Source organism: Anoplolepis gracilipes, chromosome 5 (assembly GCF_047496725.1).
Source record: "Anoplolepis gracilipes chromosome 5, ASM4749672v1, whole genome shotgun sequence".
NCBI lineage: Eukaryota > Metazoa > Arthropoda > Insecta > Hymenoptera > Formicidae > Anoplolepis > Anoplolepis gracilipes.
The window spans coordinates 6,917,847-6,936,691 of record NC_132974.1 but is presented as its reverse complement, the minus strand read 5'-3'; the positions used below and the strand labels follow the sequence as shown (position 1 = coordinate 6,936,691).

Here is an 18,845-nt window from a genome sequence, read left to right as displayed (position 1 = left end):
AGAGAGAGAGAGAGAGAGAGAGAGAGAGAAGAGGGGGACAACGCGATATCTCGACAGAGCCTGCGATCGTTTTCGTCTAACGGTCCATCGACGATTATCGGGCAAGATCTTGACGATAGCATCGCAGAGACAAACATCGGGGATTCGTTCTCACGTTGCTAGCGACTCTCTCTATCTTTTTCTCTCTCTCTCTCTCTCTCTCTCTTTCTTTCTTTCATTATGTTTAGCATGTGAAAGACGGTAGTTGCGCCCGTCTGGGACGAAAAAGAAAGAAGATACGGGACAATTAGCGGCTTTTATACATTATACAGTAAATTGAGGCTAATCGTGAGAGACAAGCGAGGGAGAAGGGGGTCGCCGAAAATGGAATTACGCCCTAATGACGGAAGCGGGTCGATTCATTTATGAAATTGCGTAAGCTCGGAGTCACGTCGGCGTAAATATGAGGGAAAACGAGGGACACGGGTAAGTCGCTGCGAACGCTTATATTCTACGTGCACGCGCGATTATAACCCTCTGATACATCTTGGGATTTAAGATCGTCCAGATATACCTTTTGTATAATTGTACTACCACATACATATAATTTTAAAGACAATTTAGTTTACTAAATTTTTTTACTCCGATTTATCTAATTACAATTTTCTATAAAATATATATTTGTATTATAAAAAAATATATATATGTATATGTACATATATTGTAACTTAAAAAAAAAAGCTAAAGAGATATTTATAAAAATATATAAAAATTATATAACATATATTTTTGTATAAATGTATTTTTATATAAATGAAATAATAATTAGAGCATAAAAGAAATTTAAAATATACACGCGATATTATTGCTTAATGCTCGCGTAACGCGATAACATTTGAATCTTGTTTTATTAACCTTGTTTTCTTGTAATTAGAATGCATTCGTAGATCACTCGGGAGTCGGGACAGTTCAATCGTTACCAAATCGATTACACGATTATATCGCAAAACGAGGCCACCGCCGCTACTTGAACGCGCTTGCGAACGAAGCGGAAACTGTTTTGAAACTGTCGTGTTTTATGAACGCGCGAGAGTGCGATATTACACGCGAGCCGTTAAATGTTGCGAGTATAATAGTTAATGGAGAGGTTAATGGTTAATAAACTAGGTTGTCGTTATTTTGCGCACCGTGCATACTTTCTCCGTTTAGTCCTTTAATTCTTCGATTATTTTGTCAAGCGAGAAACGTTTTGCAACGAGCGTGTTAAACAAGTATACCTTCTCTATCATTACGCACATTTTCCATAAATATAGAAATTATTTTCACAAAAACATTGTTTAAAATAATACGATTTCATCAAAAATATTATATATTTCGTATTTGTAAATAAAAAATACCAACTATATGTATAATAAACTCGAAAGTAAAAAAATCATCCACTTTTTTATATTTAAATAAAAATTTCTCTTATTTACTTTTTTACTTTCTTATTTTTTTTTTTTTTTAGACCGCAATTTCAATGTAGTTTAAAAAGAGAAAATTGCAATATTAATCATTCTTATTTAACATTCATATAAATTTATAAATTATCAAGATTCATACACACACACACACACACACACACACACACACACACACACACACACACACACACAAGATTGGCTATATTTCAATTTTTAAAGTCATAGCCGTGACATATTTTAAAGAATATATTATATTTCGAACGTGTGCGTAAATATGAACTAAAATATATTTTGCGTTAAACCGTCCCATCTAACTGTCCAACCTAACCATTGTACGATAGATCTTTATTGGTTGGGAGAAAGTACTATTACTACCATTCACAGTAAAAAATTTGAAAAGGTTACACACTGCAAGCTCGAGGTAAATCTTGTGTATAGGATCTGCGGTACCTGCCCAGATCGACAACAGGTAGAAGAGCGAAGAATTGTATGGCCCGTTTTATTTAACAACTTGCCGAAAGATTACCAACACTCCTACCTAAACGTCCACGTCGACCACGCGATAACAATCGGTTCGTTCGGCATATTTGTGACGCGATAGTGTCACGAAAATTTTTCCCTCTGTCCGATTTTTCTAGCATTTAAGATCATATCCTGCGTCAATTACGAGAGACTGTTGGAATTTAATTTGGTCAATAAGTTTTAATCGATACAAATCGATAAATCACTTTTTTTGTTATTCGAGTGAAATTTATTGCATATAGATTTATGTGACTTTTAAATATCGAAGATTAAATAGTCAATACAATACGTCGATAGATAACATGCAATTAAATATGTATAAATTAAAAGAAATTTATTGAATAAGCTTTAAAATAAAGCTGATCGTTCAATATACTTTTTTATAAATAAGATTTTAACGTGAGCTTCTTACTGTTACACAGCGCGCAAAATACTACGAAATACATCGCCAACAAGTACAAATAAAGTTTGTAATGACAATCATAAGACAAAACGTTGTTGGAAACGTTTGTTCGATTTTAATATTTAAGAAAGTACAAAAAGGAAATTTAATACTCCATATAAAAAAAAGAAATTAGACGGTAACCCGAAACGGCTTCGTAAAATGACTCTGCAGAGAATCGCGTTTTGACGTTTGACGGATTACGTAACGAGGAAGAAAATTCTCTAGCCGCGCGACAAGAGAGAGGGAGAGAAAAAAAAAAGAGAGAAAGAGGAAACGATACGTCGCGGCGAGTGTTTGCCCGCGTAAAATATTTGCGCGTAGAGTCGAGCTCAAACACGTCGGCCTGTCATTTTCCGTGTGGTACAACATCGTGCGTATTTGTACACCGCACGCTATGCCGAAGGCGCGTTCTTCGGCACGTTTCGGCTTTCGGCGCGTGCGAAAGCGCGCGCGTAAGCTTTACGCTCGCGCTCCTCTGTGCACACATAAGTATTACCTATGTACACGCATATATATCGCGTGTCGCGTTGCGTGACCCTCGTTGCCCTAAAAATTTCTTTGCATAAATGATATTAACTGCTTGTCCGTCTATAGCATTTTACCATATAGAAAACTGACCCTAAGTTTCTCTCTCGTTATTTAAATACCTTTTACATTCTTACATCAAAGAATGAAATATACACACAATGCACCCTCTCTTGTATTTTTTTATTCAAAGTTCAGGAAAATGGGAGAAAAGATTTTAAAAATTTTGGAAAGATTATAATTCCAAGAAATTACACACGTGTTATGTGATGAATGAAAGTATAATATAACGTATTAATCAAGAAAACTTTATATGTCGAACAGGTTAAATCGATTTATACAGAAGAAAATTAAGGGAATTTCAAGGGAAAAGAATAAAAGAAAGATAAAGTAAAAAATTTATTAAATGCGTTCCCTTTTATTCGCTTAGCTGAGGTAAAAGTGCTGTAGAAAATTTGTTTTTTACGACTTTTGTAATTTTACACGTAAAATTTTACGATTTTTTCATTTTACAGAACGTAGAACGTAGTGCAACGAAATGTGCGAGAAAATGCGAGAAAAAGCGCTAGAACGGAATCTACTAGGAGTGTCGAACGAACGAGAGAAGCGAATTAATGCCTTTCACCGTGATACCGATCGTTAATACTTCGCCGTTACGTGAGTCGCCGCGAAGTTGTCTCGCGATTCCTCGCGCGGTGCATCTACATTCTCATAATATAACGGGTCGCGTATAAAATATACCGTCTCAGAATTGCTGCCTGTGATATCTAGAGGCTACTGCGAAGTATAAAAAGTCATAGATTAACGCTCTTTATCGTGATTTATATTTTATATGTATATATATATATATATACATTGACCTTTAGTTAACACATTGTTACAACTATCAGATTATTATCACAAGACTGTTTTCATGACAGCTTCGCTTTAAACACATTCGCTATGGAAAATTTCACGTATGAAAATTGCAGCAATTCTTACGGATTATCGTATCGGGGAATACAACTTGGACTCACCTAGAACTCACTCCATCGTCGGCAGGTACTTCGCCCAAAAATTGCCGCACTCGATAGCTCCCCGATTCTCTGGCACTTGCACACACATACATATACGGTACCCCGACGGTGGAGATAAAGAAAGGGGCACGACGATCACGACAACGAACGTCGAGGATCCGAGAGCACGGGGAAGAAGGACGACGGGCGGCACACGGGACGTCGTTGATTCTCTCAGAAGGGCCGCGGCGAGCGATGCCGACGCGATCCCGTCGAACAGTTCGTCACGGTCGATAGAGGTGCACGGACGAAAGCAAGCGCCATTTTATCCCGTGCATTCGCGGCTACGCGAAAGGTGGACGGACGGCGGTGGTGCACCGCGCGCGCGACGCGACGAGGAGAGAGAGAGAGAGAGAGAGAGACAGAGTGTGTACGCGCTCCTCTCTTGCGTGCGCTGTCTCTCGTTCTTCCCTCCCTTCCTCACTTCAACGCCTCGCCACTCCGCGTACCGACGCGAGTCGCGAATCGTTGCACCGTATAATCGGCGAGAAGAATTTATCGAAGATGAGACGCGTCGCGCGAAAACGGATTAGCCGCGCACTGGGATTATCACCACTTTCACACTATAGACTTCACTGTGAAATTGCCGGCGCGAGACTGAAGACACCTTCGGAGCGACTGGCGCTTTTATTCCGAATTCCGAGCACGCATAGAAGACAAAAAAACAAACAACAATCTCTCAATGTATATAAGACCGTATTACTGTTCCGACGTTTTGTTTATCGACTCGAACTCCGGCGTTTGTTATTCTCTCACGCGACACACAAGTCTGTTCGCTCCTTTCTCTCTCTCTCTCTCTCTCCCTCTTACACGCGTTGTTTTACTCGTTTCTGCTGAGTTTGTACTGGGCGATGCGCGAACGAAGAGCGACGCCAGTACGACCGCAACCGTCGTGTTCAACGAGAGGACACGAACTGAAGCGCCGAGCGCCGAGCGCCGAGCCGAGCGGCGCTGTCGAACGGTGGAGGTTGCCCGGCTGGTTTCCACCGCGTACCGCTATTCGGCCGTCTTACACTAGCGCCGCCAGCCGAGCTGCACCCTCGCCGCGCCGGCCATCTTCTCTTCTCTCTCCGTGTTCTCGGTTCTCTCGCGCTCTTCCCCCTCTCCTGTCCCGCGTCGCCCCTGTCGCTGTCGTCGATGCCACTGCCAGGCGAGCGAGGTGCGTGGTGCGTGTCATCGCGCGCGACGTCGCGACGTCGCGTCGTCCCGATGGAGGATCGAGCGATCTTGGCGATCTCGCGCGCGCGAATCGCCAAAGATCGCCTAACCAACAAGCGTCGCCGTTACTCGTTACGACCGACGTATTTCGCGAGAATCGCGCGGCAGGGAGAGGTCATTGATTTTTTGAGCCCGTCAAGTGTAACCCGCGCACATGCGCACTAATACCGACGCGGCGGCGTGACATCGGCCGGTCGTATCGTCCTCTCATACTCCGGAATGTCCTAGGCCGCACGAATATATCCCGCGCGCGTCGCCGACTTTCGCCTTTCGCCTTTCGCCCTTGGCACCGCACTCTCCGACTCAAACTGTCGTCTGTCGCTCGAAATCTGCTCGAGTTTCCACTGTCGCGATATCCCCGCGTCGAGATCACGTGATAAAGACGCAGGGCTGCCCCCTGCCCCTCGATGATAGATTTGAAAATGCTGCCCTCATGTAGAATGATTTGATAGTTTTGTATAGATTATATAGGGATTTTTTTCATAACTTTTTTTACTATGTTGAGAAATTATTTTCTTCTCTTATATATAAGTTGTTAAAGCTTTCATGCAATATCCATATTCATTACATTTCAATTTTTTTTTATTTGCTAAAGGTAATACGCTTAATCAGTGATGTCGAAGTATTTTTATTGCAAATAAATGGAAATTGAGATAATTTTTCCTTTCTTAGTTATAATAGATTGGATTAAGAATTAAATAATATTCATGACATACCATTTGAGAGCCCAATTTTCAATTTTTCAGTCCATAAAATCAAACTGCGGTGATTGCGCTCTCCGTTTAAATGGTGCGGCAAAAAGTGCGCAAGCTTCACTCTTTTGAATCAGAAAATTGCAGGAAAGGATGAAACGCGGCAATGTTATCTAAGAATATCTAATTATCTAAACGATCTTGACAACGTTCTCACGTAAGTTCCAAGTTGTATAGAATCAATGTATGTGTGTACATACATACATTGAATATAAACGCGTAAATGCTAACTCTTATGTATATAGACTACAATAATGTTATATTTTATAATGTTATAGTATTATATAGTAATATTATATTAAAAAAAAAAAAATATATATATATATATATACATATTAAATGTAGAATACAAATGTTATATAATTTTATGACGATGTGTTAACAAATACGTTACAATATTGTATGACACTAGTGAAACTTGAGAGAATTTCGGACTAACTCTGTGATAATCTAGATGATACTAAACGAGAAACTATGTTGACAAATGTCACATGCATGGGAAAGATTTTCGGAAGCATGATCCCCGTTTTGTTTACAATGTAGTACGAGTACAGTTGTTAATCCGCTTAAAGATGTCACCAATGTAGAATATCATTTTGAAAATAATCGGTGAAATAGTTTTAATCGTTTAATATTGTAAATTTTTGCTACATTAAAAATATTACAAGTGCATATAATTTGCAGATCTATAACATGTGGAACAAACATTTCATTTTTCGTTCCGTTTCATTTCGAGTGTAAAAGAAAGAAAGCATCGCGGAAATCATAAAATTAATTACAAGTCGCAATTTTTACACCGCTCTCGAATAAATATTGATTATATTAAAAATATTGAAAAGTGCATAAAATCGCGCACATCGAAAGTGCAACGTAATAAAGACATAATTTCTGAAACGCGTAAGATATACACGTCTTGGAAATTATGTCTATTTTTATTTCGTTTGTTCGTTTTGAATGTAAAAAGTTTGAGGACCATGGAAATTGTAAGTCGTAAAATTAATAGCAGGTCGCGATTTTCGTATCGTTCTCGAATAAATGTTGGTTACATTAAAAATAACGGCAAGTGCATCTATAACATTGAATATTCTGTGGCGACGCCAAATTGCGCTCCCGTCGGAAGTGCAACTTAATAATGACATAGTTTCCGGGACGCGTCGGGAAATGTATATTTCGTTTCGAATGCGAAAAGTTTAAAAGAAGTGCATAAAAGTGAACCTCCTGATACTTTGTATCCTCGACTGCATCGATCGTATCTAACTTTGGTCGTGTCGATTTGTTACATCGTATCGTAGAACATTGATATTATGAGTATGTATATCATCTACGTTTCGAAATGATAATTCTTTTTCTCGCAACTTTACAAGATAAAGTTCTATATTATTTCTTTTAAATTTTTGATTGTTCTCAGGGTAAGTTTATTTTGAACGTATCTACATGGGCAATAAAAGTTTTTTTCGGTGATCGAGGTAAGCACAAACTATAAATTATTCATTATATGTATCTTTGCGACGACATCATCAAATGTGAGAAATTTGAGCTTGAAGGATATAACTGCTTTTTTATCTCTGGATATAACTGTTTTTTTTATCTGACAAATAATAAAACAAGAGATAGTTTTTTATTTATAGTATTTCTGAACATTATTTATGCAGATCACAAGTAAATAAATAAAATAATAATATTTATAAATTTTTATTACGTAGTGGATACAGTTGACTAATATGTCTACAGCGTTTTTTGAATCAATATATTTTGTTTCAATTAATTATCATTTATTTTAATAGTGAAATAAAGAAAAAAGTATGTATAATGCAATAATTTTATACATATACAGAGAGTAAAAAAAATTTTTTTTGTCAGTTTTTCTTATACTATTATGCTCTGACACATAGTATTATAATTAATTTATCATAAACGTTAACATTCTAATCAGAGTAATTAGTCAGTAGGAGGGTCAAGAGATACGCGATCCAAATTTATCAAAATTGCTTATATCTAGATGGCCTTTTGTTTAAAGAATTAAACAAAATTAATCTTTTTATCGAAATACACATACAAATACAGTCATCTTAGAGCTATCTTAAAATTGATACAGATAAATCTTTTAGATTTTAATCTAATTTTCTCTGAATTTTACAATTTGTAAATATAAAGACTAGATATATTCTAGATATGTATTAAACATGATTAAATTCATTTACTCCAAAGGCATTATTGAAGAGATCATTGTTTGATTTAGTAATAACTTTAAATTAAATTTATTGAATTATTAAAATAAATCATTATACATATATAAAGAATTAAATATTAATTCATTTAGAAAAAATAATTAAATGGCAGTAAAGAAAAAGGAAAAACCATTCTTAATAATGGCATTTGAACAAACAAAATAAAATATCACGAAATACATATCATTATTTTATATTACATATATTATGATATTGCTTAAAAATTTTTTAATAACTTTACATTTTTTACAGATACAATTATTTTATTGAAAACAACAATATTTTTTTATGAACGTGCTGTACTATTTATCAATAAATAAATATATATTTTAAAATAAAAGAATTGTATCTGTATGGAAGAGAAAATAATTTCACCTAAAATTATATAATGCTCTAAATTTTAAGCATTATAATTTGAAAAAAGATCTCAAATTTTCAATAAATTTTACTTAATCCATAAGAACATTTTACAATACTTATGATTTCGCACATTCGTGATACTCTTTCACAAGTAACCGAGTCTCTTTGTTAACTCGAACTGGGAAAAATGAAACTCTCCGCGGTGCTTTTAACTACATTGCGTATAGGAATGTCATGAAAGCCTTTCAGGATCTTTTCGCACCTTTATATCATTCGTTATTCTAAAAAGGCATTCAGTCGAGAAGTTCATATATCAAAATATTCAAGTTTCCATAATGCGCGATCCTTTAAAACCAATGTAAAGAGATATTGTTTAAAATATGAATAATTTTCTCTTATAAATGTTATTTAAGTATCTGATAAAAGTGAATTACGCGAAATATGACGATGTCTTGGTCGCAAAGTCTATATATCTATATCGATATTCTTTAATTTCTGATGCTAAATCTTTGAGAGTCCTTTTAAAGGTTTTAATCTTGTGAGCAGCTATCATCTTGTTAAAATCAAAATTGACCTATAATAAAAGTTACATTGTTATCGATTAATATATACGATTAAAATAGATAGAAATTATTTCACTTGACTTGACGCAAAACGGGAAAAATCTCGATCATCGAGACTGTTCCCATCGCTCGCTTTCTCTTTTTAGCCGCAACTGAATTACAATTTCCGATAACAAAAAGATTAGCGATCTTCGTCGATCGGCCCGATACCTATATTCGTCGAGGCACGCCGGAAGCATTAAATTAGTTGCCATAATTACAGCAGATACGGCAAGGAAAATTGTAATCGTCGCGAACGATACGAGTTATGGTTAATAGAGGTTCGTAAACGATGCATAGTGATAGTTCGAGCAATCGATATTAGTGTCGAAAAGACACACGAGAGCTCAGCGATAGGATTGCGAATGTCAGTAATCAACGATCGTTGCATTTATTATACTCATATCATAGAGAAATTTTCTTCTTTTCGTGTTTTTCATAATTTTTTAAGATGAATTCAACAACGCCTTTTATATAATTATTTTTATCATCTCTCCAATTATCGAACTTTAATAATGTATTGCACAGTTTAATAATGAACTTTAATCATTTTTTTTTGCACTTTGTGGAATTGTCATCTAAGACAACAATTAATTTCACATAGTTGAGAATATGTTTTGGAATGTTTTGAAAATGTTTTAATTGGAGATATTGATTCTTGAATTCTAATTCAATGAATATATGCTTTAACAAGTCAAGAAAATAAGATTGAGTGATTTAATCTCATTATATTATTTATTACAATCGTATAATCGAGATGTAAAACGTAAAAAAAAACAATAATAAATAAAAATAATAAAAAATTAATATACATATATAAAGATACTTCTCAATCAGAATGAAAGTTTATCGGCGAGTTATTAGTGTCGATAAAGATATTTATTCAATCAGAATGAAAATTTATTGATGGCTTATTAGTATCAATAAAAACGCGAAGATTGTCGTCAGATACGTTTCTCTGCGACTTAACTTCGAACTTTGGATCCATCGAGATTATACCGGTCTCGAGGTCCATGAGCTATCGGTTCTGCTTTCGTAGTGAGGCGAGGGGGTAATCGTTCGTGATCGATCGAGATCGTTCCTCTATATCTTGTGTGGTTGCGGCCGCGACGGCGACGTGGTGTGGTAGCGTATTGGCAAGAGTAGACGGACGGCTATTTCCGCATGACATCACACCGCCCGCATTTAGGGAGCACCACAATTTTCTATTTTCTCGACGGCTCTCTCGACATTGGTGGCCCGCAAGGTCGGTCTCATCGAGACACGTTTCGATCAGTTTTTATTGCCTCCTTCCTCTTCTTCCTGCCCTTACGATTTGCTCTCAGCGGTGCATCGCTCCTCGTTCGAAGAAAACAATCTTCTTCTTTTTCATTTCTCTTTCTCGAAAGTCTATAATTGTTTATTGCGGTTAGAAAATTCCTCATTTAGTGTTGTATAAAATTGTAGCTTTTTAATGGTATCACGATAATGTTGACGGTTAAGTCACACTAGTTTAAGTTATGACCGTAATTCATTTTCATTATCCCGTCTATGTCACCCTGTCATCCACTCATGCCTTTTACAAATAAGTACCTTATTTTCTATTAAAATTTATTCATTAAAAAGTTATATACATATACAATTTACCGTTAAAATTTCATTAATTCTAAGTACTTATATACTTATATATAAGTATATACTGTGCTTAAAAAAATAATATAAGAATCTAAAGCATGTAACAAATATTTTTTGCTCTGCAGTTTCTTTTACTCTATCCTACCACGTAGTAAATAAAAAGAAGACGATTATTAATTTCGAAATTGTCCATCATGCTTTTACAATCAGAGAGGTATCGTGAATGACACAGTCAGCAACGGAGAAACATATGTAAAACTCGACTGATGTGTGCATGCTCGTTCCATTAACACCCGGCGATATAATCTTGCGGCATCATTCCCGGTTCTCCTTCCTAATCGAGAAATAATTGCACGAATTTATCGGAGCGACCGCTGAGTTGCCGTCATCTCGTCGAAGAAATTCGTGCACGCCCGTACCGTCATCGTTGTTGTTTCTTTAAGTTTTTTCTACGCATCGGTTCGGAACAATGGAATCGACGTCGAGACAAAGGAGCTGCTCTACACTCTCTCGTCCGGTTTTCTCCAGTTTATGCACGGTACCGTTCGACCGGCGCTAACTCGGTTAGCCATTTGTTAGCGATATTAGAAAAGATCGCGAAAAATGGCACGTTTTAAAACGTCACCGGCGCGGCCGCTTGATTCGCCAGCGAAGCGCTCGAGGCATACAATTAGAGCTTCAGAAAACTCGCAAATGGATGTATAAATGGAAGCTATCTACGTTGTAAACTCTTTCACGTCGAAAATGGAGATATGGACAGATATAAATCGCATCCTCGTTTTGCAGGATAATTCAATGCGTTGACGAGATTCGTTTAAAAAATTAGCGATGATGACGTAGGAGAAGGCATGCGTATATATGATTACGTTTATTTAGATAAATAGTTTATTAAGATTGCGAGTTCTGGAGCACCTTGTATACTTTAGAATGTTAAGTGTCTAGATTGTACGATAATTTCGAACAGGAACAATTTCAGATAGTAATGAAATTTATATAAAGACGGCGAATTTACTTGCGTGCTGTTTCTTTATTAATTTTTGTCGCTTACACCTAAAAATGTATTCAGATTCGGTAGAACTGACTCAATCCGTCATCGATATCCGGGTTACCAACCATCCGAAACGATCTATCGATCGGCATATTGCTCTCTCTTGATAGAGCAGATCCAACGCGGACCGCGGAAGAGGATTTCTGCGCGAATGATTCCGTAACAACCGATTACGCCCCGTTCGGCATCCGTTGGTTTCCTTACGTATTAATCCCATTCATCGTTCGTTACGAAATCAGAGGCAAACCGGACTACGTTTAAATAGAGTGGAGTTGTGCTAAAAATAAGTAGGTATCTCGTCGGGAAATTGCTGAACTTTGCGAAATTCGCAGATGTAGGTATAAATTTCGCGCAAAATATGAAGCACATAATTATATCGATCTAATTAACATAATCATGAATACGTAATTGAAATTATGTATAATTTTAACTTTTATTTTTCACTTTTTTATTATTAGAAAATTACTTTTCAGATTATACCTTCTATCATATATTTTATATTTTTGGTTTATATTTATATATTTATAATTATTATTATACTTTTATATTTATTATTATTATTATATTCTTTTGTTATAAAAAGATGCATACACATACATAACAGGAATTTCTTGTAAGCTTTAAAACTTTTTTCTCGCACAAATGTCCGTATCATTATGTATATGTAAGGCTGTTTGTAAGACTAACTCCTCGATTACACAAATCTCTTTGTGTTTCCATGGAATAATCGCAATCACCAAGGTTTTCTTTTCGCTCTTGTTCTCTGGTTATTCATGCGTTCCTAATAACACGTAGCGTTGCGTAGCGATTGAGATTTTCTTCATGACAGATAGGTTGATTTTTGCGCGACCCGAACCAAGAGATCGAGCCGAGTCCGAGAGAGAACAAGAAGAAGTCGATCGTGGAGAACGCTTTCGCCCTGAACGGGGAAAGAGGAAGGGCCACGAGAAGAGGAGCGATCGGATGGTCGGTCGATCGATTGATTTTTTCACGACGTCTGGTTGCACCGCTACTGCCCGTTGCAGGTGGAAGCGACTCTTTACTCTGACCCGAGGCTTCTCAGAAATTCTCTCCAGTCATCGAGACGAATTCCATCGGAATTCAGGGCGGACGATTAATGACTATATAGGTTCCTTAAAATCTTCGTCGCGTCACAGATTAATTTGTTTTTTCTCTTCGCTTCGGCGGCTGGAAATCGAACCGTGCTATATCGCGTTTCATCATTTAACGAAAAGTTTGCGTGCGCGCCTTTTTCATGATAAATTCCGTTTGTACGACAAAGTACGATACAAAAGTCACTTCGCTTTTTCGTAGCTCTCAGGTTGTAAAACCCAAAATGAAAACAACGCGTTTATTCGTGGGAGACGAAAGATGAAAAAGGGACATCGGCCGATCGGGAGAGAACGTAGTAGAAAATAAAACGAGACGAATACACGTTACACGTGAAACGAGGGGGGTCATAAAAATCCGAGGCGCAGGTATAAACCAACAATCTACAAGTCTACTCGCGAGAGCGATCCTAATCTCGCGCGTCGCGCTGGCGCTGGTGAGAGGGAGGAAGAGATTTCTACGAAAACCAAAAAGATACCTTCGAAAAGGGTGAATAGCGCAGCTGCTAAATTGCCGAGGTTCATTAGAAAATCACTGGTATGCGATGCGCGGCGAACCCAGGGGGGAATATTAAAACCCGGAGGAATTTCGAGTACACCTTTGACGCTCAGATTTTTCAACCTCTTGTACTTGTTTCCTTTTTTCCTTACCTCTCATTCGGCCTGAAAACTTGTATTTCGAAATTACGCGATGCTATCGCTGCGATGATCGAGGATTCTCCTAAGCTCACACCAGGAGACGTTCTCCTTGTCGGACTATTCGATTTGAGGACCGCCCGTTTCCTACTGCCATTTTTGGATAGCTATCATAAACATTGCTACTGCTGCTGCCTCCACAAGTACTTTATTGTTTGATTCATGTTTTACCCGACATTTTTATTTTCGCTGCCGTTTTACGGAAGATATATTCGTCGCAGATAAATGACAGTAAAAAGAAGCGGGAAATGTTGATCGGTCATACGTGTCTTACGAGGATTCGGCTCGTTTGTTTGCCCATAAAACGCGTTGGAAGGTCACGAGATAGAACCGAACGACGCATAAATTTTACATAGTGGCGCAGTATAACACACATACACGTATTCACGCGAGAATTTGGCGAATCTTGCGACAGTTCTATTATATTACGTGGAGTTAATCTCGGTAATTGAATAAATGTGGAAAACGATTACGCGACGCTCGAGACGCGTTTTAACGAGCTACCGTCTAAATCATTGCGCTCGATTTACTACAAATTTAATCTAGAGTTAATCGGTATTTAATTTAAATATACTCGTTCCGCGTAACTAACATATTTACGTTTCTCATCAGTCGGCGTCGCCGCTTGATCTATCTTCGCGTTAATTCACAATATTCGACACCTCTTCCGTCTGCGGTGAGTTTAATAAAATTCAGCGGCGTACGAAAATTTTAATGGCGTGCGTCCCAAGAGACACGGCTATGATTTCGAAAACAATGTTTCCAATGTTTAAGTTTATCACAGTTTATTGCATTTTTTACGGAAATCGATTCCTCTTATCATACAATGTCCATGAAATAGAAACACGCGCATACAGGGAAAACAAAAGCGTCAAGATTTTGATTAAAGAAATGAATTAACAACTGGGAAACGCTATGTTATTAAAAAGTAATGTGTCATTATGGTACTTTTATTTTTTCTTGAATCTGGCTTTTTTTGCCGCTACCACGGTATTGGGCAACTTTGGATTAGACTGACTTTTATGTTTCTTGCTTTCTACGTGCTGGGCAAATGTGGTCTCCGAATTCAACGATAGATTGCACGGTGCACAGTAATATTGGCCTGCAAAACAAGAACATTGTTGCATTAATATTCCGTTAATCGTACAACTATATTTTCTTTTCTCGAATTTTTTTTCTATACATCCGCGTATAAAATATAAATGTATATATATATATATATATATATATATATATATATATATATATATATATATATATATATATATATATATATATTTTCTCACCTGATGGTGTTCGATAAATAGAATAGTCTATTGGTTCCGAGACGTTGGACACATTTTCGTTTTCAACTGAAATGGAACAAGAAGAATCGACAAGTTTTCACACAACATGTATTTACTTCATTCATAGATATTACCTGATTCAGGCACAGTCAGTCCATTGAGCCTTAGCATCCTCAAATGTCGAGCTCCGCGCTTGTGCGTTTCTAGTTGATCCTGACGGTTGGCCGAAACTCCGCACAAGTCGCAACGTAATGGCGTGATATACGATGATGCTGCGTAGATGGATGATGTCGCGGCCGGATTCGGTGCCGCGACGGTTCCGTCGGACACTACCGGTGCCGCGGTTGCCGCGGGTTGTGCGTCTGCCTGGAAAGCCATTCCAATCCCGAAGCGACCCGTCGAGTCTACCTGATTGTACTGATTTTGATTCTGTGACTTCTTCGATGGCCTGTGAAATGCAACATCTTATTATCGTTATTATGACAAATTGCACCAAATTCTCAATCTACATTATTAATGCTTGCGCTATACACTGTGAGTGTGAATATTATTAAAGTAAATTATTTATTAGATATATTTCAGGATTATATTAACGCAATTATATTATTGTAAAAACATGACCTATATGTAGGCATACATACCTTGCACGAGGACCGCCGTTTGCCGCTCTAATATGCTTTTTGCCCGCGTAGTGTTGCGTGGCGTCTGTTTGCGAAGTGAACCACGTTTTGCATATCTAGCAATGCAGATCGTATGCGAGGTACATATTAATTTATGTATGTATAAATACATAATTGTAGGCAAAACACATTTTGGAGGCCTCTTACATCACAGTAGTTTTGCCAGTCGTTATTGGTTGTACTGCTCACTTGGCCATCTTCCGTTTTCTGTTTTTTAACGCTCTGATTGAGAAACATCGATACTTTTTTCTGATGTGGCTTGCCGTCATAATGCAATTTCGCTTGCAACGTGGAGTTCATCTGCAAAGTATGATTCGCTTCATCGATATACGGTGTTCATAAGTTTTTGACGTGAGAAATCAATACATCGCAGACATATTCTTGGAATTTAAACTAGATTTAAACGGAGAGAGAAGATTTTTAATTATCCGATTATGATTAGCCGAGCCTTACGACTGCATTGCACAGATCACATTTGAGCGGTTTCATCAGTGTCGATAGTTCCCTCTGCGCACTCGCCACTTTCTCTAAGAAATCAATGCAAAAGAGTAATGTTAAATATTTATACATTTCAAAATATATACATATAACAACTCTTTTTTTTTTCATTTTAAAATTCATACCTCCGACAGATTTTAAAGTCAGATATATTTTCAAAACGCTGCTACTCTCTTTAATTACCTGCATCCTGTGCGGGATCGATAAACTCGTTTTTACGTTTGTAAAAATTCTTGCTCTTGTTTTTTCCAATGGCCGGTGTCGCTGCGGGAGAGACTGCCGTCGTGGTTGCACCCTTATAAGTTGAATCATACCATTGATAAACGTCCGAGGTATCACTGTCGGTAGGTATCCACCATGGGGTCGGGGTTGACGGCTGTCCGGGAGTTTGTGGTTGCATCGTCGGATGCAATATATACGGACTTGGTGGCACGGAAAGTATATTCGGAAATGTACCAAGGGTCGGAGGAACCCCGTCGCTGGTGGTCGCAACCGATGCTGTTGCGGCGGTCATCACATTTTCGCTCGTCGTTCGTTGATGTTGCGTCGTTGTTGATTGTCCATTATTGTTGTCCAAGGGTTTGTTCAAACAAGAAAAAGGCGGTAGTGGCGGTAGGGGAGGCGGTGGTGGCAGCGGCGGCGGCGGCGGTGGAGGCGGTGGCAGGAAACATTCGAATCCTATTGCGAGAAAATTGAGGTAAACGGAAGGTTTAGAGTCGAGAGTCATCTGTGCTAAAAAGAGTCTCGAGGCAAGAATAATGGGCTCTTCATCCCAGAACAGTAGCAATACAATATTTTTTTGGCTTAAAAAAGGAAAAAGGCTTTTTTTGACAATCGTATCCCGCTGTTTTACCGAGATAATTTTTCAAGGTTTTGTTACAAAAACGTTTTCAAGTGTATGACACGGTAAAATAATTATGTAGCGATATATGAGACCTGCGTTTTCTATTATTTGCTCTTATTTCAATTTATTTCACGCCAATTTATTTAGCCTCTAACGGTAAAATGTAAAAAGCAAAAAGCGAGTTTAGAATAGAGTTTTTGTAACTTTGACTGACAATGAATGCGAGAGCAAGTTTATTAGTGTATTCGCGAACACAACAATGTATTTACGAACAACAAATCGATACCGATCAGCCAATATTTTGCGAGATTTACGCGTTAATTATTGCGGGCCAACAAATCGCTTCCGGTTTTGCGGAAAAATATAAAAGTAATCGACAAAAAAGCGATGATTTCGCGCGGCAATTAAGACAAGATGCTTATCGCATGCTTATAATTTACGAAGAAATTGTATTTAATTACCCGCAATATACTGACGTAGTGCTAATTCGTGATATCGGTTGAATACAAAAGCAACGCGATATTACACTTTTTTAGTTTTCACACCCGATAATAATCTCAACCTTCCAGACAGCGGCATATATTTAGCTTCTCGTCTACGTCATGGCATAATATATATTTCAACGTCCGTTAATTGCTCACGACTTTAATATTACTTGCAAATCAATATGTGAAACATTAAATATTTTACAGCTTTTACACAAAGATGGAATTATATGATCATACAAAAAAACATACAAAAAAAATTTAAGTTGCGTGTTTTACGTTTGAAATATTCTAATCTAAGCAAATTAATTTTTATTATTATTTATATTTAGAATTATGATATATTTTACAATTATTAAATAATAAATTTTTTATATTGTTTAAACATTATTATATTATAAGTTAGATATATATATATATATATATATATATATATATATATATATATATTTTGCGTAAAGATTATTTAAATATTATAACATAAGTATACGAGTATATGTATATGAGCTTGAAGATCTATCAATTTATCTTTACCCTAAAATTTGGATACTTCTATTTTATAAGTATATCCTCGATTTAAAAAAATTGATAACTGTTTACTAAATCAACGAAAGCGACATAAAACGATATACGTGTGTATAAAATGTTGTGATTTGTGAGCACGCATAATAAAACCTTGATCGACCTGGAAATCATACTACAAGGGTCAGATCTACATATATGTATAACGTTATGCGTTCGCACATCGCGTGATCTATGCATGCACTTCTCGGAAACGATACTCGCAATTTACGGGTCAGGATATACACGCTAATCATCTCGTCCGACGGATCATGATGGTAGTTTCATAGCGCGAGTAAACTGTAAATTAAATAATTCCGAATTAAATTCGCAATTACTCGATTAATCTCTCGATGTGTATACGATGCATATACGATGGACCGACAAAATATTCTATGATTCTCGCGGCCCGAAGCATCCTTTTTTATATTATTTTTTTCAGACACATTGACAATGAGTTCTGTCTTCTTTGTTGTCGCGCACAGTCGCACGCTTTTATGAATCGAGAAGAGGGATCATTCGGGAACCAACAGATGACTCACCCGGTACTTCTGGATTTTCTATGATTTTGGCACTGGACATTTCCTCCTTCGGAAGGGAATTTTCTCGATGATTATCTTGGTCGAAGCCCCTGACAGGCTCGCGCCGTTCACGATGACACTGCGACTTCGTGCTCTGAGTGTCGGCACGTCGCGAATTCCTCGTCGTCTTGCACTTGACACTGTTTCGCGTCACCGTTTCGTAACGACGACACGTAAGGTCGCACCGCGGACCGCGACTCGCTCGTCGGCATCGACTGTCACTTGGATCGAAAAGTTTGTGAGGTTAGGTTCAGCCTTCAGCTGCCTTTGACACGAGCCGACGACATTACGCGG

At 37.4% G+C, this 18,845-nt stretch overlaps 2 protein-coding genes across 27 annotated transcripts in view; both read right to left on the bottom strand.

Annotated features, from left to right (window-relative positions):
• Positions 1-4,920, bottom strand: part of Eph (Eph receptor tyrosine kinase) — a 94,105-nt gene extending 89,185 nt beyond the window's left edge. For 21 of the 26 annotated variants that reach the window (XM_072893421.1, XM_072893438.1, XM_072893436.1 and 18 more), the window contains exon 1: positions 3,951-4,919. The gene's annotated coding sequence lies outside the window, so the exon portion shown is untranslated. Of the gene's footprint in view, positions 1-3,950 lie in introns of all 26 variants that reach the window. The other 5 variants (XM_072893413.1, XM_072893412.1, XM_072893418.1 and 2 more) reach the window with 2 other exon arrangements.
• A 9,464-nt stretch (positions 4,921-14,384) lies between these two features.
• LOC140665735 (zinc finger protein 346) lies at positions 14,385-18,776 on the bottom strand. Its single transcript, XM_072892203.1, has 8 exons — positions 18,513-18,776; positions 16,264-16,758; positions 16,036-16,109; positions 15,730-15,882; positions 15,544-15,638; positions 15,037-15,350; positions 14,903-14,968; positions 14,385-14,718 (listed from the first exon to the last, which is right to left on the bottom strand). The coding sequence occupies exons 1-8, from the start codon at positions 18,550-18,552 to the stop codon at positions 14,567-14,569; spliced, it is 1,389 nt and encodes a 462-aa protein (XP_072748304.1). The 5' UTR covers positions 18,553-18,776; the 3' UTR covers positions 14,385-14,566.
• Positions 18,777-18,845: the final 69 nt, after the last annotated feature.